General features: G+C 38.9%; 1 protein-coding gene across 1 annotated transcript; it reads right to left on the bottom strand.

The window, feature by feature from the left end:
* Positions 1–347: 347 nt before the first annotated feature.
* Positions 348–2,264, bottom strand: LOC130720216 (uncharacterized). Its single transcript, XM_057570842.1, has 3 exons — positions 1,828–2,264; positions 893–997; positions 348–817 (listed from the first exon to the last, which is right to left on the bottom strand). The coding sequence occupies exons 1-3, from the start codon at positions 2,140–2,142 to the stop codon at positions 506–508; spliced, it is 732 nt and encodes a 243-aa protein (XP_057426825.1). The 5' UTR covers positions 2,143–2,264; the 3' UTR covers positions 348–505.
* Positions 2,265–27,068: the final 24,804 nt, after the last annotated feature.

Consider the following 27,068-nt stretch of genomic DNA (forward strand, 5'->3'; position numbering starts at 1 on the left):
CCAGAAAACAGTTACATGTGCTATTTCAATCACCCAAGGCACCATCAATCGCATAATCGTTGGATTACGCAATTTCAATTGCAATTTTGACTACTATGGTTCTTGTCATTCATATTTTTAGTTCAGGAATAATTCATGATGTTTGACACATCTGCCATAGGATTAATCAAAGCCAATCATCCGGAAAAGAAAAGAAAATCATTCAGTCCTTCCTCCTCTAAAGATTACATTTAGAACATACATTCTTCAATAATTTTTGACAACTAGAACTCTACAAGGAAAATTCGCATGTGTGTTTAATCATCACACTTAATTTCAAATTCATACCTATCTTACCATATCCAGCATAATCAAAGTAAACTTTGGTATTACAGATGTACACACCATTGTTCTAGGTTCTCACAGATACATTTAGAAGAAAACAGGTGGGAAGTGAAAAGAGTAAAAGCATGAACAAATCATAAAGAAATGATACAAACAAAATCAACACAAGAACAGAAGAGAATTAAAAGAACTTATCATACTGGCTAGTGAGGGAGTCTCTCAGATTTGAATAAAGGCCATAGAGTGAATACTGGCGAAGGTTTTTTACTTCATACCAAGAGTTGAGAGCCGAAAGATGTTTATCCGTGCCAGAGAACGCCAATTGTATCCCTAAGCTGCAATCCACAGTTCCTCCATGGCTCTTGCAGCTGGATGTTTGCAGTGCACAATCCTGATTGTTGAGACAGACAGCTTTGGAGTTACTTGAGCATTTAGAACACCCATCTCTTTTCCAATACAAGTTTTGTAGCCTTCCCTTCTTAAACTCAAGGACCTACAGACCCAGGTTTCAGATCAAATAAAACACACAAATATTGACAAGTTCTTTTTTAAACAAAAATCTCCTTACAAGAGTGAAACTGGTTACGGTATACGTGCTGTTTGCAACAAATGCAGGTGGAGACCTTGCAGCATATTTCCGACCAGCAAATGCAACCATATAGCCATACAAGTCCTGGACAGGGAAAACTATTAAGAGACCCAAAACGACAAACAATCAATCCAACACAACTTAATCAACAGAGACCGAATTTTTATTTTTAACCAAACTGATGATGAAATTAAGCCACCACATGGCAAGCATGAGGAACCTACTGAGCACAAGTGCTCAATTAGGAAACCATACAAATTTGCACTTTCCTTAAATATAAGGTAGCGCTTGTTTGAGTATGTGGAAAATGGGAAGGTGGAAAATAAAAAGAGAACTGAATTTTTCACATTTCATCGAAAATTCAATTTCAACGCACTTAAACGCCAGAGGACTGGCCAAAATTTGTGTTGTAGATGAGTTGCCGTAACCGCCCCACATTTTTGTGTTGCACCAAGCAGAAGAGAACTAATGAGTAATTTCACTTCAAAAATCTCCATCTCCCCATTTTTCTAGTTACTTAAAGTCTCATACAATGATGGCAAGAATTGAAAGAAAATAAATGTAACAAATATTTTCACCCAAAAGAATGATCTTCATGTACAAAGATTTCCATAATAATTATACATCAAAGCCATCACAGTGCAAATTCCAGAGCACAATGAAATTAGGGTATAATGGACAATTTCCAGTTAATTAGCATTCCCAAACAACAATCACACTTCAGTGCTAGATTTTGCAATCGAGCGTAAGCAACAGCGTGAAAAACAAATCCAAATTTTCGAAAAACAGTAACCCTAATTGAATTCGATTATTTGAATCAGCCACCACCAAAACAAACTAGTAAATCTCCAATAATCAAACAAGCAACCACGATGTAAACTCAGAAGAAAAACACAGGGAAAGAGAGTACAAACCGCAACGAAGGAAGATGAATTGACGGTGAGAATGGAGATCTCATCGACCTTAGGTCTGAACACAGAGACCTGAGAGTTGGCATTGGAGAGAGAGAGCCTGGCGTCGCAGGGAGACAACTGCAAGGTACTGTTGTTGCTGTAGAAGAACTTGTCTTTCGACGCGAACGCGATCCCGAACGTGAAACCGTCAGATCTCTGCACGCGTGCGTCCGAGCAGGGAGAGAATGCTCTGTTCGTGTCGCCGGCTTCCGTTAGCAACGCCGACAACAGAACCACCACCGCGATCGCCGCCGCTAGTCCTCCGATAACCGCCATGGAAGAAGAAGAAGAAGAAGATTCTGAAACCACACGCAGTTGGTGCCAGCGGTGCGAAACTGCGATTTCGGTTTTCTCAAGTTAACTTCTGCCGTTGATTTGGGTGAAGAGCTAACGTCGTTTTGTTCCCAAAGTAGTGTCGTTTTGCTTTTCAATTTAAACTAACACCTCAATGTTCTTTTTTTTTTTTTGACAAAACACCTCAATGTTCCGTTTGAAAGGTTCTATTATTTTTCTTGTGTCAAACTATTTAACACGGCAAAGAACTAGGCCCAATAGGCCAATGAGCAACACAATGGGCCCAAAAGTAGACTATTGGGGAAAATATTACTATGATTCACATACCTTTGACCAAAAAGAATCCACACACCTAAATACATCATCACTCACTTTAGGATGGAAGTGATTGTGACTAATTAAAATCCTAAAAGATGACGGCTATTAGACACGACTTAACATAAGCACGATTGCCACGACTAGGGCTGAGCACGGGTCAGTTTCGGTCGGTTACGGGTCAGAGATGTCGGGTTTGAGTCGTTTTAAATCAAGGATATCTCAACCAATTTCCAACCGAATCAGGGATCGGATAACTCGAGTGCGGGTTTGGTCGGTGGACGGGTTGGACGGGTCGGTTTTCACGGGTGACAAGTGAACAAGAGAAGATGAAGGAAAGGAGAGACTTTTGGAGGGGATGATGACTAAAATGGACAACACAACCTTGTTCGTACTCACCACCAAAGAAAACAAGAAGAACCAAAATTCAACATGGAAGAGAGGAGGAGCAGAGGGCCACCAGCGACTATGCTTCGTCTCTTCAAACCGCACCGGCGAGGAAAGCAACAGAGGAGAGGGGAGGAGCACTGGCCAGTGTAGATGAAGAAATGAGGAATGGGCCTCAATATCACTTATTTAGTTGAAGAAAGGAGAAGTAATGGGATAGAGAGAAAGAGGTTCACGTGACCAGTTTTTCTTTTCCCAAGTCTGGGATTTTGAAATCAAAGATAAAATAAGATGAAGCTTAAGAAATAAGGACTAGTTAAAGTGAATTCATAGGCTAGCTGAGTGATAGATGTATAGGGACTAGTAATTATGGCATAGACATAGACTTTAGCTTTAGTGGGGATTGGGGAGTGACCTAGCTAGTAGGGGTTCAAAGAATTTATTATATAAAACTATTATCTCGGGCGGGTTTAGTGGCACCGACGGGGAATATTTTCCAAGCCCGCACCCGTCCGACAGTAACCATATAAAACCATTTTGTTCTATTTTTAAACCCGATGACCCGCCCGGATCGACCCGTTTTAGTTTCCAGCTCCCTGGTAGCTCGGTTTTGGGTCGGGCATCAGGTCTGTGCTCATCCCTAGCCACGACAATGAAATTAAACCAAATTGATGGTGGGTGAGAAATACATGGGAGGTGAGAGAAAAACCGATTTTAAGTTTTGAACTGTCAAAAACAACATGGTCGAGCTTGTCGTCAAAAAATTGGTCGTGCTAAATCGCATTTCCCATCCTAAAAATATCCCTCGCTACAATCATTTCTTCAACTCTCTTCTGAAACCTCTCCATCCTTTTACCATCATTCTCCTCACGATTTTCACCACCAATCTCCTCATCACTTTCTTCTTCTCATATATCTATCATCATTCCTTCACTGCCATTCTCCCCACAACCATTTTGTTCATCTAGCGACGGAAGTAATGAAGAGTTTCAAGTTAGTTCGCTTACAAGCTCCTAGAGTCAAATTTATGATATTGTAACTATTACCTGATTTAATTTTGTAGTAGTTATAATTTTGTTTAACGTTGCTTCCGGAGTAAAGAAAATCTGAAAAATAAAGTATCATTATGGATATTAAATTTTGATGGTGTGACTTTACATTTTGAATTCCATGATATCTGTTGCATCCGAACATTGACTATGTTTTAATTATAACAATCTAATGATGTCTAAGTTTTTTTATTATATGCTTTGAATTATTTTGTTGGAACTTCATTCCAGCAATATTTACATGTTGAAGTGTTCATACAAGGAGAGTTGATGCGGATCAAACGACTTTGTAGATGACAAAATCATATGCTGAAACAAATCAATATATATTTTTCAGAAAGAAGATCTCATGTCTAGGAATGACTCTTATAGAATAAACCTATCAAGTTCAATTAAGATGTTGATCGAGTGAAGAGCACTTTTCAATAAACATCCAAATACTAAAGGAAGATTGTTCAAGATTATATCTCTACTCGATTTGATTCTTAAAGGCTGAAGAAAGACTATTTCTTAAGAAGTCTTAATGTGAAGAAGTCTTTATAGAAGGAACTTCAAATGTTGGACAACATTGTGTGTTGGATAGATTCTAATGTTGCAGGTTCTAGATACTAAAGATATTTTCAGAATATGATGATGATACTTAGTGGATGTTGATATACTGATTGACAAAGCATTCAAAAGAGTTCATGCCTTGTATTTGAATACTAACGAAGATCTGAAGAGAGAAGATTGTTGCTGCAGTAATGAAATAAGCAAAGATAACACAAGAAGGGGGGTTGAATTGTGTTCATAAAACAAAGATAAATTGTGTTCTAACTCTTAAGAATCTTTCTACCCCTACAAGAAAAACAAGTTTTACCGGCGATCAAAAGTTGTTAGCGTCGGTAATCGTGAATTACTGAAGGCCATCCAACGACCCAAAAACCATCGTTGAATCACTCATCGCAAAAGTATTGACAGATAAACCATTGGTAAATTGGCAACAGAAATAACTGTTGATGAATTTCCGACAGATATTAGTCGTAGTCTACCAACGGTCTTAATCGTCGGTAACACTTTTAGAAAAAAATTATTTTTACTCTTCATCCTCACTTTCAACATCATCATTATCACTAGAAGCAGGAATAAATGAATTATCATCACCTGTAGATGAAAAGCCAGCTTCTGCCATTAACAGAGTCATCGCCACTTTAAGGGCAGTTGTTTCCCTAGCTACTACCTGTTTTAGATGAATATTATATGCTTGTATCCGGTGCATAGTTTCGCTATCTTTAGGAGGTCTTTAAGAGCATTAGCTGCTAACTATTGTGTGTCAAGGATTCGATGCCCGATTTGTACGTAACGAGTGGTCATGTCACCTGCATCGTAAATCTGTCTCATGTTCTTCCCCCTGGCCACATCAACCTAGAGCTTAACAGTAGTGGGGAGTCATTATCAGTTAAAGATTGACTAACATCTTATCAAACTCCATTCAAAAAAAACAAAACATCTTCATCAAACTGAGTTTGCAAAAAAAGTTTTTATTGTTAAAATTATATTTATAAATCAACTAGAAATTATATTAGTATTTTACTATACTTACATGCATATCCTCATAACTCTTATCTAGTCAAATATTATCTTTCTTCTTCACGTGAGTACGCAAGAGGACTTGGGGTAACAATGAAATTTTTCCTATCTCTTTCAAATATTGCAAATTTATTGTGTGTATGTGTGTGTGTGTATATATATATATATATATATATATATATATATCTGTGTGTGTCGATTTGCTAACTTACTCCCACTTGTTTTTTAGAAGGAGTAAATTAGCACTAGACACCTTTTTTCTTTAACAAAAATCTTCAACATTTTGTTCTTGAAAGTAGATAAAATTATTAAGTTAAGAGTTTTCATGTAATTTCGTTTTCATTATTTTTTGAATTTAAAGTTTCTCTTTCTCTCTCCTCTTTTATCACATTTTCCCCTTTCTCTCACTTCCTAAAATTTCTCTTGTTTCTTTATCATTCCGACCAATGTATTAGTTCCATTTTCTCTTCCCTCACCGTTAGGTACAGATTTGACGACTGAAGCTAACTCCTATAGAACCAATGGTGGTTCAAACTATGCAAACTAGTCAACTGTTTCAAATGGGGTATTTCCATTGAAGGAAATGAAGCATTTTCGATTGTGGAAGGAAATAAAATATTGGAAGATAGAAAAGGTCTGGTCCATTAACATTCATCATGAACAGGGGAACAATTGTTGAAAATAGAGTAATGGGGAAGACGCAGGGGAGATTGTTGAAGAGAGAGAAATGGTCAAAAGTATAAAAAACTAGTAGGAGTATTAGTAGGCTAAGTTATATTTACCTAATTGATGTACTTGTTTTTAAGAATAAGTCAAGGGCTATTTTTGTCCAAGAGAAAAAGTGTTTATTACTAACTTACTCATTCTAAAAAATTAGTGGGATTTAGTAACATTAGAAACTATTTAACAATCCTTATGAGTGTTGTACCATGGAAATAGAGTTGCTAGTGTGCTGAAAACCTCCTTTCATTGAGGTCTTACTATTCTTAGCCTTTGCCAACAGTGTTTCATATGCAGTTGACTGTCAATGATTTATGAGGCTCTTGCATGCCCCATCAACAATCCAATTCAATGTATGACATCTACTAAGCACGTCGTAAAACATGTCGTACAAGCTCTTTCTGTGGTGATGATAAAAAATGTTGGCATCCTCCCGACATATTTATCCTCCAAGCTCACTTTGTTCTACATTACATCAAACATGTTAGTAACATGATATCCATAAAATTAAATAGATTCACATTAAATTTAATGTGAGCTACTTACTGAAAAAATCATCAAACCAAGCTTTGTGAGCTTCCTTGTCTTTCTTGACATATTTATAAGATGTATCACTACATCCTACACGAAACTTCTTGGCAATAAGAACAAAAATAACACTTGCAACAACCAAATTAGGTAATAATCTGACAACACGATTAAGTAGAACAATTTTAGGCTACCTTTTCTTCAAAATAATTGTATAAAAAGAGAAGAAACACACATTTTAAAAAATGCAATTAATATCATTACACATTTTAAAACATATAATTTGATTTCCTCCTTTACCCTTTAAAGTGTACTTTAATCTCTTCATTCATTCTTCTCATATGGGCATTATATGGAAGAAATATAATACTCCCTTGGAATTCTAAATGGAGAGTTATTATGAAATAAAATTTTTCTCTCTAAATGGACAACTATTTTGAAAAAGATGTAGTATTAATTATGAGACACAATATTTAACTACATAAATAACTAAAAATAAATTTGTCACCTATAGTCACCTACATATATTATTAGACAACCTTGATCATCATATATAATATCACTATTATTAAAGTCAATATTTATTTCAGCGTCTAGTTCATAACTTCTCTAACTGGGAGTACTATCATTAGAATCACTATCAGATATTGATTGTGTGGTGCTTCATTTATTACAATACCCCCGTGGGAAGATATAGACTTAGCTTTCTTCTTCTTAGAAGAGCTTTAATCAAGTATATCATTCCACCTACGAGGAGCAGAGTTTCACAATGACATCTACATAATTTTAGAATAAGATATTTTTGAAAAAATCATTACATAATATATAAAAATAACATGTAAAAATTAAATATGAAGAAAAAAAACTAGTCTTATTATAACAAAAATGGGATGCTAACAATAAAAAAAAGATGATCTACGAATAATAACATAAAATATACAAACATAGTATTCAGAAAAGAAAAATATAAAGATAAATGAAAGAGAGAGATAAATACTAACTTGGAAGAACAATATGTTGAAGTCTGTTGTGGTTTTGACGTTATGAGACGTAATTATATAGAATACTGACGTTTTAACTTGTCGGTATTACCGACGATTTCCAGTGTTTGTATTTATAAGTTACCGAAATATACTTCCTTTGGTAATCTGGCGGTCAATTGTCTCGTCCAAAAAAATTCTTGAGTTTATTCAAAAAATAAATAAATCATCGGTAATGATGCGCGGAAATTATCCGCCAAGTTACTGACTGTTGTGGTCATCAGTAATGGGCGCGCAAAATTTTCCCTCCAAATTATCGATCACTCATGCAAGTTTAATTTCATTTTTAACTTTTTTTTGAAAATTATTTTCTAACGGCTTAACCGCCTGCAATCGAGTATTACTGTACGACGACCTGCGCCCTATATAAATCAGTACTTCTCTCCGACTTCCTGCACCTAACCGGACCTTGCCAAAATGAGACTGAAGTTCGTTACGGGTTGGGGTAAGGCTAAGCTGACGCTACCACCCACCCCTCGCTTGAGGTATCTTGCGATAGGTAGTTGCCCTTCTTGGCCGAGAGCTTACATAAATGATGGGGTCCCCGGATGTTGTTACGAATAGTTATGCTATAGGATAAATTTATTTTGTATTGTGATAAGTAAGTTAACTATAGAGATCGAGGTAAGAGAATAGATTATCTTCTATTACACATTATGGATGTTTCTTTTGATACTAAGTTTCTAAGAAATAAAGCGATTATATCGACACATCTGAGATTGCTAAATGTTCAGGAGTTCCTCTATTCAATCCTTTTCCTTCTTTCGGGAATAGAACCAATGGGAGATGCTTGGTTACAATTTCAAATCCGTTATTATATGTTTCCTATTGTAGTGTACCAATAGGTACTAAAAGTTGGAATAAAAAAAGAGCAAGTTCTAATCATCAACATATATTAGACAAGTCCAGTGTTGAGTGCGACCTTTAGAAAGTAGGCAGCAGATGAATTCTTCTTAAGGCCTAAAGTGCTCTTTTATAACTTACGTTCATCTCCCCATTAGTATGTGAAAATAAATGACAAACATGAGGAATAGAAAAGACCACGCAAAAATAATTTTTACTAGTTCACCCCAACCCTAGGAAAACATCTAGTACCCTTAATTCGTAAAAGATCTTCAACTAAATTCACAAAATTACAAGTATATGACTCCACCTCTTCAGACTCAACCTTATTAGTGTTGATCGAATGCTCAATTTTGAGCTTTATCTGTGAACCTATATCTGTTAAGGGAAATTTCATTAGAGGGAAATCCTTGATTGCCTCCAAAAAATGTTATTTCCATAGAGCAATCAACAATATTGCTTCGCCTTTTATGCGTTTTCGCCCGATTCTTCCAGGATGATGTGTGTATTGTTCACGGTCTGGAGAGATTTCCACCTGTATGACTAAAGTAACATCAGTTTAATTCATTTCATGATATAAAACATCAAATAAGACAAGAATCAATTGTTTAAACTCCATAAATTCAACTATTATGCGTGTTCTATAATACTAGGGCTTCAAAGAATGTATCTTCTTGTTCTGTACTAGGGAATATCTTAAGTAAGAAAGGTACACTAATGAAACCCTAGCAGAGCACAAACAAGGACATGATATAATAAAAAAGGGAATATTCTCATTAATGATAGTAAAGTTGTCAGATACAAGGTAAAAACCTCCCTTTTATAGAGGGTGAGGTCAACATATAGATTGTTCCTATATTTGGGCCTTTACAAACGATGCCCAAATCCCTATGTAGATAAGACAAACCCAAAAGAATCTTCTAGCTGGCAGATGGGACCACCGGTAGAACAATAGACCTTTAGACCTTCCATCACCGCCTGTGACCTTTGCCAATCTTAACACGTCGCCATCTTCTATGAGTGTAATGGGCGGGCATCATATTAGGGATGCCCCGCCCAGTCCACAAGCCCCCAAGACATGAGGTTCAAGATTCTTGAGTCGAAATGTCTTTATCGTATCCTTTGGTGGTTCCAACATCTTCTGTCCAGCATTGGTCGCCATGCGCATACATTGCCCTCATTTGGTGGCGCGAATTATTCCCTCATGTCGGCGTTTTATGGCCTGCTTGGCGGTCTTCGTTCAAATGTCAATCTCATGTCAATCAAATCTTTTTCACTGACACACGCATTCCTCTTTTCCCGGATTTTTCCATCATGAGCAATGAATGCAATCTGTGTGTGCGTGCGTCTCGAGGAGTTGCCTCGTTTAGGAAAAACCTTGGATCGCGGGATTTCAACTACATTTTTTCAAAACTTTTCAAATTTTGTGAAAGATCCCGACGGTTCGTACTCTTTCCCACTCGTTCTCTCTCTTCTTTCGTCAATTCATACTATTTCCCACTCGTTCTCTCTCCTCTTTCTTCCACTATAAAACCTCTCCTCTTTTCTTCTTCACTTTTTACTTTCTACAACTTTATTGTTCCTGCCCTTATTCCGGAAAACCGCTTCCTCCTTACTTTTGATTCATCCTGCTTGCTCCGATCGTCGTCATTGCGCGGTGTTTCTCTTTAGCCGACGCTCTCCTCACCCAATCTCTCATCCCCTCCTCCGGTGAGTTCTTCACACACTTCTTTCTCATTTTGTTGTTTTCTTTCTGTCGTTCTTGAATCTGTTCATCTTTTTCCTTTAAACCTCTCATGAGACTACCCAGTATGTAGTTGAATAGTGTTAGCGTTTCTTCTTTGGAACTTTCTTCCCCTTCATCAGGCGGTGAAATTTCTTCACCATCCGTCATTGAGATTCCTGACTCACCCTCGATTCATGATGATTCCGGCCCAGCCGGCTCTGTTGACTCTGTTCTCTCTTCCAATGAAGGTTTACCCTCGCCGGAATGGCCGACAGATGTGCATTTGGTTGAGGATAAGTGTTTGTTGCGTTCTATCTGGGGTAGCGTTGGGAGTATTAATTCCCTTCGACTATCAGCTGAAGGGTTCACGAAACTGAATCCTGCCACTTCATGCAATGATGATTTGCAGCTAAACGTTCTCCCATGTGGCGAAGATGATTGTGTTCTTTTGCGAAAAGAAACGTCAGATGAGTCGCCCGACTTCTTTTACGTTTATGGTTACTTTTTTATTGATTTGAATATCAAACTTCCTTTTTCGCCTTTCATATGTCACGTTTTGTCTTTTTTGAATGTGGCGCCCTGCCAGCTCCAGCCCAACGCTTGGGGCTTCATTCGTTGTTTCGAAATCTTGTGTGATCATCTGAGCTTCACGCCCACCTACCCTTTATATTTTTCTTTTCTATAAATCTGTTACTTAAAAACCTACTTTAGTCAAGTGGGTTCCCCTTCTAGCCCGCAAGAAAATGAGTCGGTTCACCGCTCTTAAGAGCCATTATAAAGAAAATGAGTCAGTTCACCGCTCAAATGAGTCGGTTCACCGCTCTTGAGTCACCAGAAATAAAGAATCTGTTCCGGGATTCCAACAATTGCCCTCTCTTTCCTTTTTACTGGACGAAAAATCCTCGCCGGAAAATCTCTGATTCCGAGCGAGGGGTTGCTGATTATCTTCGGTCGTTGCCGGTATTCTCTGGTCATGACTTGATTGAGGCGTCCAAAACTGGCACCTTGAATCAATTTTTTAGTAAGTTGATGATCTTCATGTGTAACTTGGAATTATCACTCATTCGTTATTCTTAACTTTGTCTTTTTCTTGTGCAGCCGCGATGGGTAAAGGTAAGGTTGACGCTAGCCCGTTGAAGATGAAAGAATATCTTGCCCAATCTGCTGAGTCGGCGAGAAAAAGGGCTGCTGATGCTGAGCAGAAGAAAAGACACGAGGGTTCCTCCGACTTAGGAAGCGTCAGAGACCCTAAGCGTCAGAAGACTTCGGGCGCCGCTGAAAAAGTTTCTGGTGACAAACCTTTGCACCAGGCGACACTAAATCAATCCGGCTTGACCTCGAGGGGCAAACTGGCAGAGAAAAAGAAGGGAAATGACAGTCTCTCGCCACCCCGTCAAGATCCAAATGCTCTGATTGACCGCCCGCGGACGCCATTTATTCATGCTGGCTCTAGTTCAGCTGTTGGAGGCGAGGCCGTCCCTGCCTTGCTGAGTTTGTCTGATCCTCACTTTAACGGTTTGGATTTTATGAACCAGACTTTTGACAACACGCTCCACAAAGACATTGCTGGTCAAGGTCCTCCCAACATCGCTTCCATGGCCATCCATCATGCTCTTATGGCCGCCAGCAATGTGGCGGGGATGGTTCAGTATGTGAAGGACATGCATTCGGTTAAGAACCGTCTTGAGAAGAAAGCGGCTGACTGGAAGGATGCGTATGAGCGCGCAAAAGTTGACGCCAAAACTGCCAATAAGCACCTGAAGTCAGCTGAAGAAAAATGTGCTAAGTTAACTGAAGACTTGGCGACTTCCGACTTGCTCCTGCAAAAAACCAAATCCTTGAAGGACACCATTAACGCTAAACACACTGCTGCTCAGGCTAGATGCCAAAAGATGGCGGAAAAGCATGAGCGCCTGAAGGCTTCCATTCTTGGGCGTGCGTCCATTCAATTTGCTCAAGGCTTTGTCAAGGCTAAAGAGTAGATCAGTGTTGTTGAACCTGGCTTTGACCTTTCCCGCATTGGTTTTTTGAAGGAGATTAAGGATGGCCAAGTAGTTGGCGATGATGATGTTGATATTGACCTCCTTCCTCAATTTAACTCTGAGAGTGAATCTGAGGAAGAGAATGGTGAGAATGGCAATGGAAAGGACAAGAATAGCGATGAAGAAGAAAAAGACCCCTAAGCTACTACAAGCCAAGACAACAACGCCAATAATGAAAATATGGCTTGATCTTATTGTTTATTTTGTTTATGGGCCATGCCTTGTATTGGGCTTCGCCCACTTTTGTTTGAAACGTGTATGGGTCGTGCCCTTTTTATCTTAATGTAATTTCTTTTCTACATTTATGTTATTGCTGTTATTGTTTACTGAGTTTTGGAGATTTAGGCTTATATTACCTTAGTCAATTTTTTGACGAGGCTTGGTTTCTAGTGGCCACTAGAATTGCCAAGGCTTTGTGTACTCAGTGGCGATGCTTTCTTATTCCGAAAGACTTACTCGCGGTAGCTTGTACCTTTCGTTGATTTATTCCGCCCGATATTCAAATACGTATAATTTGGTGAAAACTAAAATCACTTGAATGGAAAAATCTTCATTGATTTTTCAAAATATGGGAACTATCGTCCCTTCATTTACATTTGCCGCCTCATTAAAAACCTTATACAGGAAAAAAGAGTGCGGCTTCTTTAATTTTTGTTGTTTCTTTTTCAACTAAAATATTGCTTCAAATGCGAGGCGTTCCACGTTCGTGGAACCCTTTTTCCATCTAATTGTTCCAACTTGTAGGCTCCATTTCTGATATCTGCAATGACCCTGTAAGGTCCGTCCCAATTGGGCGAGAGTTTGTTGTGCTTGTTGGGTATCGTTCTTTTCCGAAGCACTAAATCTCCCGCCTTCATGGTTCTCAGAATAACTTTTGTTGCAAATTTGCAGGAGACCCTTAGTTTTTCAGCCTCATTCCTTAAGTGTGCTTCCCTCTGTTCCTCAGGCAACATGATTAGATTTGCAATCAGATTTTCACTGTTGTCCGATTCACTGAACCTGGCTACTCGCCAGCTTTGATTCTCGACTTCTACTGGGAGCATAGCATCAGTTCCATAAGTCAGACGGTATGGCGTTTCTCTAGTACTTGTCTGTTCAGTTGTATTGTACGCCCATAAAACGCCCGACAGTTCCTCTGCCCAAAGACCCTTTGCCTCGTCTAACTTCTTTTTCAAACCATTTAAAATGATTTTATTAGCCGATTCCGCTTGCCCGTTGGTCTGAGGATGCTCTACTGATGCAAACCGCATCTCAATCCCCAAGTCTGCACAAAACTCTTTTGTCAAATTACAAGTGAATTGAGTCCCGTTGTCCATTACCAGCGCCATAGGAACACCAAACCTGCATATTATCCTTCGCCATAAAATAATTTTGATTTTGGCGGCGGTAATGGTTATCAATGCCTCAGCCTCTATCCACTTAGTGAAGTAATCCACCGCCACAACAATATACTTCATTTGCGCCTTTGCCACTGGAAATGGACCTAGTATGTCTGTCCCCCACATAGCAAAGGGCCAAGGTGCCATCATGGTTGTCAAATGTTCTGGTGGTGCTTTATGCAAGTCAGAGAAAACTTCGCACTTAACGCAATTTTTCACATATTCTAAACAATCCTTCTTTATTGTCGGCCAGTACAATCCTGCTCTTAGTACTTTTACTGCCAAAGATCGTCCTCCTATGTGGCTAGAGCATACTCCATCATGAACCTCTGCCATGATCCCCTGGGCGTCCTCAACGTCCACACATTTGAGTAATGGTGACATTATACCGCGCATGTACAATTCATCGCCCACTAGTGTGTAGAAGCTGGCCTCCCTGTGTTTCTCTCTAGTGTTTAAATCATCTTATCTTGGGGGATTTTGAAGAAAGTTTTTAATGGGCTCCATCCACGAGGATTCCCCTTCTGCTATAGCTTTAACCGTCTTTATCTTTACTTCAACAAGGTCAATGCTGGGGCGAGGAAGAGTTTCTTGAATGACTGTTTGGTAATTACCCAATCGCCCCGTACTAGCCAATTTTGCCAATACATCCGCCCGCTCATTTTGGCTTCTTGGAATGTGTTCTATCCTGACCTTTTCAATTTTTTGATATCGCAATTCGGCGCCTTGCAAGGTATGGCTGACGAAATAAATGATCTTGTATCTTTTCTCCTCCTCTTGAAGCAAGACTGTGCTAACAGCTTTGTCTGTAACCGCCAAGTAGAGGATTAAAGAAATATTTGGTGTAGGCTTGGATAACACTGGTGGCGTGGCTAACAACATTTTTAACTCAATAAACGCTTGTTTGCATGCTTCTGTCCATTGAAAAGTTGAGTTCTTTTTTAAGCATGTGAAGAATGGGGCCGCTCTATCACCCGCCATTGGTAAAAAACGAGCTAAAGCCGCCAAACGTCCTGTTAACCGCTGCACCTCCTTGATATTGGCTGGACTCTTCATTTCCAGAATCGCCTTGCATTTATCCGAGTTCACTTCTATTCCTCTTGAAGTTATCATGAATCCTAAAAAATTTCCCCCTTGAATCCCAAAAGAACATTTTTCAGGATTCAACTTCATGTTGTATTTTCTTAATTGAGTGAATGCTTCTAGTAGATCTTCACCATGTTCGCCCGCCCTGGTTGATTTAACAATCATATCATCGACATACACCTCCTTGTTCCTCCCTACTTGGTTTGTAAAAATTTTGTCCATCAGGCGTTGGTAAGTGGCGCCCGCGTTTTTCAAACCGAAAGGCATGGTTTTGTAGCAATAGTTAGCCTGGTTGGTCATGAACGTCGTGCTCTCCTCATCTGGTGGATGCATCATGATTTGGTTATACCCGGAATAGGCGTTCATGAGGCTCAGAAGCTCATTTCCAGAAGCCCCGTCCACCAACTTATCAACATTGGGGAGGGGATAAGAATCTTTTGGGCACACTTTGTTAAGACTTGTGTAATCCGTACACATTCTCCACTTCTCATTAGCTTTTTTGACCATCACTACATTGGCGAGCCATGAAGGATACTGTACTTCACGGATAAATTGGGCTTTAATCAATTTATCGGTTTCTACTTGCACCACCTTATCCTTTTCTTCACTCATTCCCTGCCTCGTCTGCATGACTGGTTTCGCTCCTGCTCGTATAGCTAACTTGTGAGTGATTATACTAGGATCAATTCCCGGTACATCATTGATCGTCCAAGCAAATAGATCCAAGTTATCACCCAAGAAGGCGATCAAACGTTTCTCTTGATCTTTTGACAAGCCACTGCCGATCTTTAATACCTTATCCTTGACTTGTGTGGGTTTAGTTTCCTCCAAAGGCTGCGGGCGGATCAACATCATCCCTTGGATCCAGAGTAAACCATTCCTGAGGGAAAATTTCTATAATTCGATGACTCTCTTTGGCAGCCTTTCTCCCGTAGAAAGCCACACTCCTAAGATAGCATTCCCTTGCGACATTCTGATCCACACGCAAAACTCCAATTTTCCCGTTGCACGCCGGATACTTTATGGTCAAGTGGGCGGTTGATATCACAACACATAACTTGTTGAGAGTGTCTCGCCCCAGGAGGGCGTTATAATTTGCTCGACATGCTAATACCAAATACCTGACTTGAAATTTTTTGACAAATTCCCCTTCTCCAAAAGCGGTTGGGATTTCCACAAAGCCTCGCACATTGACACGATCACCGGTGAACCCAACTAGAGTTCCTGAATATGGTTTGAGATCTGATTCTTTTAGACCCAGGCGATCGAATGCGTTACCATAAATAATATCAGTCGAGGATCCCTGGTCCAAAAATACTTTCTTTGTTTTGTAATTGTTAACTCTGATTGTTACCACTATCAGATCGTTATCATGTGGGATTACATGAGCAAAATCTTGAGGGGAGAATGTGATCGGTGAGTGATTCAACCAACATGCTCCTTCATATGCCTCGTGCACCGAGTGCACTGCAGCTACATATCTTTTTCTGGCTTTACTGGATATCTCGCCACCACCAAATCCACCCGCTATAGATGAACATTCACCCACAGGGTCGCCTAGTTCTTCCACCACTTCCTTGCCTTTTCCTTTCTCAGCCTGAGTCGCCTTGGCGAGCTCTTGTGTTGATGCATCTTTAACAAAATTTGCCAAATGTCCCGACTTAATCAGTCGATCGATCTCTCGTCGCAGGGTCCAACAGTTGTCAGTGGTGTGCCCTAAAGCTTTATGGAATTCACACCACCTGTTAGTATCGACATTAGTTGGGGGTCTCCTTGGCGGTGGCGGGTATTGCACAGCATTCGTCTGACCCACAACCCTCAATATCGTGCTCAAAGGTGCATTTAGTTTAGTCGACGGGGCTTCATTTGGTGAGGCAGCTGGCTGAGTCGCCGGAGTGGGGGAGGCGCCTTGGGAATTCCTGTGCCAAGTGTTGCTTTGGAAACCCGGTTTGGAGTTCTGATATGGGCCAGGTCTTGGCTGGCGTGGAGTGAATGCTGGCCTTGCATCTTTTCCCGCCTTGGGCTTTTCCGGTGGAACAGTGCCTGGCTAGGCACCCTTTCTCCAATCTTCTCTTTCCTTCTTGTTTTGATCATCTTTCTCTATCAAGATAAATTCTTGAACTCTAGCTCGTAAGTCCATCATATCACGCGCCGGGCGCCTTGTCAGATCGCGATTTAAAGGTCCTGCACGAAGTCCGTTTTTGAAGGATGCCCACACACACATCGGGGCTATCCTCCTCCAGTTGAACAACCATCTTGCTAAACCTCGTCATGTATGTTTTAAGTTTCTCACCCGATTGTTGATGTATATTGATTAGATAAAAAATGGTTGCTTTTGTGGTCTTGTTGGCGGAGAATTGAGTTAAGAATTTTGTAGATTAGTCGGTGAAATTGTCAATTGATAAAGGTGGTTGCTTGATAAACCATTGCATCGCCATGCCCTTAAATGTTGATGGCAACAATCTACATTTGACCTCATCTGTCGCCCCACCAATGACCATTTTGGTGTTGAAGTATCTCAAATGTTCCATAGGATCAGAGTCGCCCGAGTAAGCGTCCAATGTCATTGTCTGCAGATGCTTGGGTATTTCAACCGCAGTAACGGCGGGTACGAAAGGTTGGAATTCAACTACGTCCTCAGCCTCCAGACGTTATCCACGCTTGAAATCTCTCATCTGGTTCAAATACTCCACCTGAGCTTGCAAATGTTCATTCTGGCATTGAACATTTTGCAAGGTATCTAGCACGTGCTTTAAAGCGACTGGCGTGATACCTGTTATCGCCTCTTGTTCTTTCACAGGGTTGTTGGCCCTTAAGTCATCCATATTGATGTGTACGGGCGTCACTAGCCGCCTCCGTACACCTGGATCTGACTTAGCCAACAGAGCTTAAGGTTTGCCCGGAGTTGGTTTTGCTGTTGGTGACGGTTGTGACGGCGCCACCGAGTGAACACCCTCCGAGGAAGCCTCATGCTCTGGCTCAGAATGTATGACATGGTTATCATCTCGATCGCCGCTGCGTCGGCCGTGTCGACCTCCACCTCTACGGAGGAAGTCACAACGGCCTACGCCACATGAACAAGTCTCCATCAGCTGTAACTCTCACGTGTAGATCTAGGTTAGAGCCACAGACGAAGCCAATGTTCTGTACTAGGGAATATCTTAAGTAAGAAAGGTACACTAATGAAACCCTAGCAGAGCACAAACAAGGACATGATATAATAAAAAGGGAATATTCTCATTAATGATAGTAAAGTTGTCATATACAAGGTAAAAACCTCTCTTTTATAGAGGGTGAGGTCAACATCTAGATTGTTCCTATATTTAGGCCTTTACAAACGAGGCCCAAATCCCTATGTAGATACGACAACCCCAAAAGAATCTTCTAGCTGGCAGATGAGACCACCGGTAGAACAATAGACCTTTAGACGTTCCATCACTGCCCGTGACCTTTGCCAGTCTTAACACGTCGCCATCTTCTATGAGTGTAATGGACGAGCATCATATTAGGGATGCCCCGCCTAGTCCACTTCTTAACATTCAATTTCATTTCCAGAAAAAGTTGATGCATAAGTTATGTCACAATTTTAGTTATACAGAAAACAATAACCTTATAATCAGGGGAATGTAGGATATGCTCATTCAGAATATAGTGTACTATTTCAGAATGTTGTTCATGTGGAGCGATAAGAAAAGATTATTTTATCTACATAAGAGGTTTGACACAGCCTATTGCAACTAATCAATACGTGTGTGTTTCTTTTTTCAAACAAGGTCAGATAAACAACATACCTTCTTTGAGATGGTTGTAGTAAACAACATGGATTTCCTTTAACATGACAAACAATCAACGACTTTCTTTATATCATTTTGATACCCTAGATCCAATAAATGATCAGTTTCATCAAGGAAAAGCATCTGCAAGCCCATTAATCATACATATATTTCCGATTCATTACTCTCATACCAAAGCATGCATGTAGCATATTGATGAAGACGTACAAAAGGGGATGAATGAGCTAAGAAACATGATGACTATGCTTAAAGTTTAGCATATGGTGAATGGTCGAAATATGATATACTAAGTTCTTCTTCAGAAAAACCAGATGGCCCACTGATGGGTTATGATATGAGTGTAGAAAAGGAGCTAAGGATTATGGCTCAAGTGGAGCTTATGGGCCGAAATATGTTGCAGATATGTGTGTAGAAAAGGAATCGAAGGACTATCGCTCAAGTGGATCTTATGAGCCTAAATAGGTTACAGATATGAGCAAAGATGAAGAATCCAAAGACTATTTCTCAAGTGAAGTTTATGAAGGACACGCAAATGAGAAAAGCTAGCATAATAGTTCCTTGAACCTTAGGGTTCCCCAATGTGGTTTGCAAAGAAAAAATGGTTGGATGTATTTAAATCAATTACCTCTGCAAGTTCTAAATCATGTTGCAGCCCTTTATGACGTGACTGAGTATGGTCATTATGGATATAAGTGTGTTGCAGACTTTCTAGAGATGAGTGAAGATAATTGGCCTATAGTCCGGCAGAATTTGTTCATTGAGATCACAAGCAATTTTGAGAAATATGCTATGCTTTTTTCTGAGGGTTTAGCAAATCGATTGAAGTCCTCTTTACTCATAGAGGGACTTGGACCTGTTCTCATTCATCGGTCTATCCACTACTGAATCACATACTATTTATCCACCAAAAAGTCCAGTGCCACCTAAAGAGGAACATAGGATTTTGACGATGGCACATGTCAATTATAATCATTTTATCTGGGTTAAGTTGCTCGAGACATCTCTGCTCCCCAAAATAGGCCTGCAAATGACTAGATTCTGGGATGGAGATGATGCATTCGTGTGACCAATTCCTTATATTGATCTGATGGCAAGATGAGTGCCGGAGTACAATTGAAAAACATCAATTCATTTGCGTACAATAATGTTGGAGAATTTGCAAGGAAAGTAAGATTGGGCATGACAAAGTGATCGAGGTCGTACCCGATACAAATAATTAATTAAGAAAACTGTAGTAACTAGGAAGTGACTCCTAGGTCGTTTCCCAAGGATTATCGTTTCAACAAAGACTCAGTATTAAGAACGCACAACGCACACACACTGGGGGGGGGGTTTGTGATTCAGTTCAAAAGATTAGCAGAAAGTAAAAACAGATTAATACGATAAGTAAAGACGGACGAATCCCTTTGTTCAGTATATCGTTGCTCAATCACGGGTATCTAAAGATCAATTCTTGTTATTAGTTTCCTAGTTCGTGAGAATTAATTAACTAAGCGATAACTAATTCACAGATTCCTAAACTAAGCGATTAAGAATCGTTTACACCCTAATATGAACTAAGCGAACATACATCATCTTCTATTTCGTGAACATAAGGAATTAAGCAAACCTAAGCCAGAAGTAGAGATGAAGAAAACTAATCAGGCGAATTCTATTAAGCACTATACCTCAAGAGTGCGATATACTTTGCAAATGAATTCGTTCGAAGGAATTTAGCCTTCCATGGATGGGGCGAATTCAGCAATTAAATTGGAGGAAGCAGGGAATAAAAGCATAAACCCTAGCAGAGCTCTAATAATTACTGAAAACGAAATTATACTAATAATAAGCAGAAGGCAAAAGGTCATTGTTTCTCTCAGCACAAACCCTTAAATAGGAGCTGAGATCACAAACCCTAATCAAAATCAAATCCTAAAAGATAACAATAAATCCTAAAGATAGAGTTTTAAAATAACAACCTAAATAAGTTTGAATCCTAAAGATATCAAACTTAATCTATTCCGAAATTAAATCCTAATATTTCCTAAAATACAATCTTCACTCCAGCACAATCAAATCTTCATTCCGCAATTCTCCAAAATGCCCTTGATGTCAAATAAAACCTGAAAATAAGAATAAACGTAATTAGACCAAATAATAGAAATCTCTGTCAAGCAAGGTCAATTAATTACGAATAATCATTAATAATGACAAATTAAGGCTATATAAAATGGGTAAAATATTGCTCATCACAAAGTAACACATGGAAGATGGAGTTGTAAATATAAAGGGAATGTGTGCTAGGAATATTTTAGTCATCAAAATATGAAGGGTGCCAAAGTTTGGTGTCGACATTTTCCGTTGTTTTCCCTTTTGTTTTTTATTTTAGACATTGACGTTTGCATTTTCGTTCATGGGAGTGCTCTCAAACATATGCTATATAAAATTCCCTTGGCTACTGACATAACTTTGTTGCTAGATAATCTTATTTGTTTCAAAATCTTTATGAAGTTCACTACACCTAGCACAGTAAGGTTAAAAAAATTACAACCCAAACCAATACGGTAAGTTTTCTGCCATTGTACCCACAATTGTGTTATGGAAGAATGAAGAAACAAACAAATTTTAGGAACAAAAATGATATATTTCAACCACTTTGGTCTACAATTAAATGTGTAATGAAATAGACATTTCCATAAGGTTGGAAGCACACAATGACACTGTTGTGACTACCTCTCTGGTATCAACGAAATCAATAACCTGGCGGTCGACGCTAAACAACTTGCCTAATGAGCACTTTTCCATCGATTGAATTAGTAGCACTTTTTTTTAATCAACTAATCGTTGACTAGTATCAGCGTAAGAAATTAGCCCACAAAACTAACCGTAAACATTGTATCTATCTAGGCCAATATGGTATGGTGATAATGTATCCTTGCTACAACTTTCAGTGACTAGATGTGAGTTCAAAATTGACCATATTGTGAGTTTCAAATTCTGAGAATTACACATGTCAGAATGGCAAATATCAAGAAAAAAGAAAGAGAAAAGAAAGAAAAATCACATGGGAGTATGAACGGTCAAAACCAGTTGAAAATCATAATTTGAGAAACAATCATAATGCTGTGAGTTTACGAAAATTAGTACTGAGGAAATTGCAATGCAATGCAGCTGTAACTGTGTTTGATGCTCTTCCTTACTCCTTAATATATACTCGATCGTTTTCTTGCCTTTCACGAAGCAGAACTCACAACAAATTTTCTTCTCTGTTTCTTGTTGCATTTCTTCTTCTTCTCCTTCTTTCATTTTTCTTCGATTTCTTCCTCTCAGTTAATGCTCCTACTGTTGTTGCTGCTTTTTCTCCCGGTGGTGATGGTGGCCCAGGGCCTGCCGACACCACCGACACCTTCGCCGGAGTTCGACTCTGATTCACCATGCACAGGTTTCCACCTACCCCCACCGTCACCAACACCACCCACCTTCCACTACCGACCACCACCGCCCGATTGTGGCGACTCCCCACCACCACCACCCACCTCTTATTACCTATTGATGTCGTCGCCACCACACCCTCTATCACTCTGACTTCGACCAGCCACCACCACCACCACCCATCTCTTATCACCTACCGCTGTCATCGCCACCACCACCCCTATCACTCTGACTTCTACCACTATCAGCCACCGCCACCCCCTATTACTCTGACTTCGACCAGCTGATAGAGTCACCCATCGTGCCCCGCTATGGCCCAGTGCCTCCGTTACCACTAGATAGCGTCCAGACACAGCTCAAGGTCTGATTGATCATAACAACGATCGTGGTCGGCATTCTGAGCGGTTTGGCCACCTTTTTTTGCACGGTCTTCGGCTACCATCCACTGGAACACGGTGGTAATGATTTGGTTGGGATTGCAGTAGTGAATTAGTAGCACTTTTAACTCACCAAAATTGGGGAAAATTCTTTAGATGTTGCTACTCAGTCATATATGTACATGTTGGACTTCATAGCTAATACACACATCAAAACTAGAATACGGTTAAACACATCAATGACATTAGCATGACATGTAAAAGGCTAAACCAACAAATAATAATAGAAAGAATGATGAATCTTAGTTTCACTTAGAATAACCAAACCTCAACATCAATGAGAACCAATTGAACTGCAAATTGCTTCCCTAGCTCAACAATTGGGCTATCAATGGAGTTAACAACACCATTCAATGAAGCCATCCGATATGCAATCAGAAAACGAATGATAGAGAGAACGAAAACAATTCACGATACAAAGTATAATGAAGTGAGTTTTCCATGAAATCATATATCAGCCCCTACTGAATTATGGTACGAAATCTAGAAAAAGTAGAAAGAAAATCCAAGTAAAATCCAACTATTGTACCCGCGAAGATCTCCAACTGAGATTTGAACGACCCTATGAGATCCCGTATCGGTAGGATGTATAGTTGAGCTTCTAGAAATCGTGGGAAAATCCTGAAGAGGATTTGGATCAGATTCGAAAAATCCCGAAGAGGGTGTATGACTGTGAACATTGAGGTAGGAAGGAAGTGAAAATCAGTTGTGAGAGTTAGACCAAAATCGTTCTAGCAACCCATCTTACATCCCATTTAGGGGAATCTAATAGACCAAATTATTTTTTTCATGAACAATGGAGCTAAAAGTACATGCTTATGTGCTCAATTTTTCATTAACAATGGAAATGTGTTCTTAGTTATGTGGGCATGAAATGCATGAACAATGACATTCCGCCGCATCATGATTCATGTACCAATAATGAGGATGTATGATTGTGAACGTTGAGGTGGGCAGGAAGTGAAAATGAGTTTTGAGAATGGGACCGAAATTGTTCTAGCTGCCCAACTTACAGCCCATTTAGGGGAATCTAATAGACCAAATTATTTTTTTTCATGAACAATGGAGCTAAAAGTACATGCTTATGTGCTCAATTTTTCATTAACAATGGAAATGTGTTCTTAGTTATGTGGGCATGAAATGCATGAACAATGACATTCCGCCGCATCATGATTCATGTACCAATAATGAGGATGTATGATTGTGAACGTTGAGGTGGGCAGGAAGTGAAAATGAGTTTTGAGAATGGGACCGAAATTGTTCTAGCTGCCCAACTTACAACCCATTTAGGGGAATCTAATAGGCCCACTAACTTTTTCATTAACAGTGGAGCTAAAAGTACTTGCTTATGTGCTTACTTTTTCATGAACAGTGGAAATGTGTTCTAAGTTATGTTGGCATAAAATGCATGAACAGTAACATCCCGTTCTTTAAAACAAGAAGTTTTTTATTATGCATCATTATTCATGTACAAATCATAAAAGTTTCACTCTTGAAAATCAATAGGAAATACCACTATTTTCATTCAAAGGTCAATCAAAAGTATTGTTATGCTCCATACATATCAATATTAAAGAAATCCAAGTATATTATACTGCAAACTAAAGAAAGCAAAGGATATTTAAGCAATTGTTGAACACCAAACAAAGCTAAGGGCCAGTTTAGTCTGTCAATTTTCTGTTTTCATTTTCAAAGAAAAGAAAAAATACAGCAGAAAACTAGTAAGGGAAATTTTAAGCTTTGTCTATGAATATATATCTGGTAAGGGAAATTTCATTAGAGGGAGATTCTTGATTTCCTATAAAAGTGCTCTTCTCAAGGAGAAATCAACAATATTGCTTCGGCATTTATAAATTTCCGCCCGGTTCTTCCAAGACGATGTATGTATCATTCACGATATGGAGGGATTCTCACATGTATGACTAAAGCAACATTAGGTTTTTCGTAGATGACAAATGTTAGGTTTTGTTGCCATTACCATATGATGCATCTCTTGCAAAGAAAAAAATGTATCTCCTTAACATTCAATTTCATTTTTCGGAAAAAGTTGATACATAAGTGATGTCACAATCCCAATTATACAGAAAACAATAACCTTATAATTAGGAGTATGGAGGATATGCTCATTCAGAATATGTTATACTATTTCAAAATGTTGTTCATATCCAATAAGAAAAGATTTCTTTATCTAAATAAGAGGTCTGACACAACCCAATTGCAACTGAATCAATACGTGTGTGTTTCATTTTTGAAACAAGGTCAAATAAACAACAAACCTTCTTTACGATGGTTGTAGTAAACAACATGGATTGCCTTTGATGTGACAAACAATCAACGACTTTCTTTATATCATTTTGAAACTCCATGTCCAATAAATGATAGGCTTCATCAAGGACAAGCATCTGAAAGCCCATTAATCGTACAAATAATCAAGATTCATTCTTAACCAGGTCCAACAACCTATCAGGTCTAGCAACAAGAATCTTTTTTTAATAAGCCTAGCAACGAGAATCTAGCATGGATTTAATTCAAGGAGTTTATGGTCCAACTCTGCACCCCTAATATCATCATAATGGTTCAGTAAAACCTTGGCATCGACAACAATTTGCCTAACAAACTTTGGCAAGGCATACAATAAGAACAAAAATTGAAGATGGAATTTGAAATTTCACCATATGCCTAACAAGATAATTATCCTACATAACACACAACTCCAAAGAATTTAATAAATAAGTTCAAACATATTAATCATTATCAATAAAGAGTCACAATATACATACAATCAATAACATTAAAGATATATAAAATGATAAATATTACATTAAAGACTAAAAAGATTCAGTCAAAATGTGATTTCTTTGTCGTTAGCAAAAAAACTTTATATTTCAATAGTAGATACATTTAGAATATAAAATTCTTGAAACATACAACATTCTGTATCATTATTCATGTACAAATCATAAAGTTTCACTTTTGAAAATAATAGAAAATACCACTTTTTCATTTAAAGGTCAAAGATTTCTAATCAAAAGCATTGTTATGCTCAATATGTATCAATATTAAATGAATTCAAGTATATTATACTGCAAACTAATGAAAGCTAATGTCATTTATGCAAAAATTTAACACCAAACAAAGCTAAGAGCATGTTTGGTTTGCCCATTTTTTGTTTTCATTTCCAAAGAAAACGGAAAATACAATAAAAAACAAGTTTGGTTCATATTTAGAAAATTTTTTCTTCGAAAATATTTTCTAAAATATGACCTAAACAGAAAAAAGAATTCGTTCATTTTCACCGAAAATGAAAATGAGTTGACACAACCTTTACCATTGCCCCCACCACCCCACCACCTCCACCTTCACCACCACCTTCATCACTGACATCGTTGCCATCGTCGCCACCACCATCACCCACCATTATCATAACCGACATCACCACCATCATTGCCAACATCGTCACCGTAGCAACACCACCACCATTACTGCCATCATCATTGCTGCAACCACTGCCATTTACACCATCGTCACTACCACTGCCTCCACCGTCTTCACCTCCACTACCACCAACTAATGAGATGAAAAGCATTGTGGTGGAGGTTGGTGTTGGTGATATGTTGGTGGTAGTGCGCTTGCAGCGATAGTGGCATTAAAATCATATCTCACTAGTCTACCATTCCATGAGTTTCCAATTGTGCACATGGACATGGTCTTGCTTCAAGAGGTTTCTTTAAGGAAAAATGTTTGAAAATATAAAGGCCTGTTTGGTATGTTGTATAGTATAAGGTCTGATAGTATTATGCCTAATTGTATTAGGCTTGATGAAATTTTAATACTATACAATGTTTGGTCATACATTGTATAACTTATCATTTCGTTTAAATTAATAGATACTTATGTTTTGTGAAATATTGAATAATGATATATATTATAAAAATGAAGATGGTGTTAGTGGTGGTAAAGATTGTAAGATCAAGTTTTGATCTAGTAGTACAACTCTATGTTTTGATGATTACAAGTTAACCTTTTGATATGAACAATTGTGGTACTCTAACGTGTTTTTCTGAGTGTGCTATTTACAGGCTCTGACCCTGACTCAATTTCACACAAATCAGAAGCACTGTGTATAAAGGGTAACCCAAGCAACGCTTTCGCATTCACCATGTTCAGTATGAACAGTGGAAAAGCTTCAGAAGATCTGAAGCTATACAAACTCTGATGAGGACTCAGTCGCTAGAAGCTCTGATGATCCAGAAGTTCTGACAACCAAGAAACACTGAAGGTTCAGATGTTCCGATGGTGTAGAAGACTCTGAAGATCCAGAAGCTGAATAGTGGAAACTCTGAAGTCCAGAAGCAAGAAACTCTGAAGGCCATGTTCTTCCCTCTGAGTTCAGAATCAGAAGATACAATGGTCAGAGGATCTGTGCTATCCCTCTGACTCTGATCAACCGGCTTCACAAGTTCCAATACGAAGCATTCCTCTGATCAGAAGTCTCCTAGGTTAAAAGGTCAAGTCGCTATCCAAGTACAAAAGCAAGTGTACCTTCCTGACGACCTACCTAACGTTCTCAGCCACAGCAGAA

Source organism: Lotus japonicus, chromosome 5 (assembly GCF_012489685.1).
Source record: "Lotus japonicus ecotype B-129 chromosome 5, LjGifu_v1.2".
Lineage (NCBI taxonomy): Eukaryota > Viridiplantae > Streptophyta > Magnoliopsida > Fabales > Fabaceae > Lotus > Lotus japonicus.

What these genes read in the sequence shown, in the direction of transcription:
- LOC130720216 (XM_057570842.1), bottom strand. Translation starts at nt 2,142, where the DNA reads ATGGCGGTTATCGGAGGACTAGCGGCGGCGATCGCGGTGGTGGTTCTG. An exon ending in ATTCATCTTCCTTCGTTGCG is followed by an intron (nt 998 to 1,827) that starts GTTTGTACTCTC and finishes TTCCCTGTCCAG; the next exon opens with GACTTGTATGGCTATATGGT. An exon ending in CCGTAACCAGTTTCACTCTT is followed by an intron (nt 818 to 892) that starts GTAAGGAGATTT and finishes CTGGGTCTGTAG; the next exon opens with GTCCTTGAGTTTAAGAAGGG.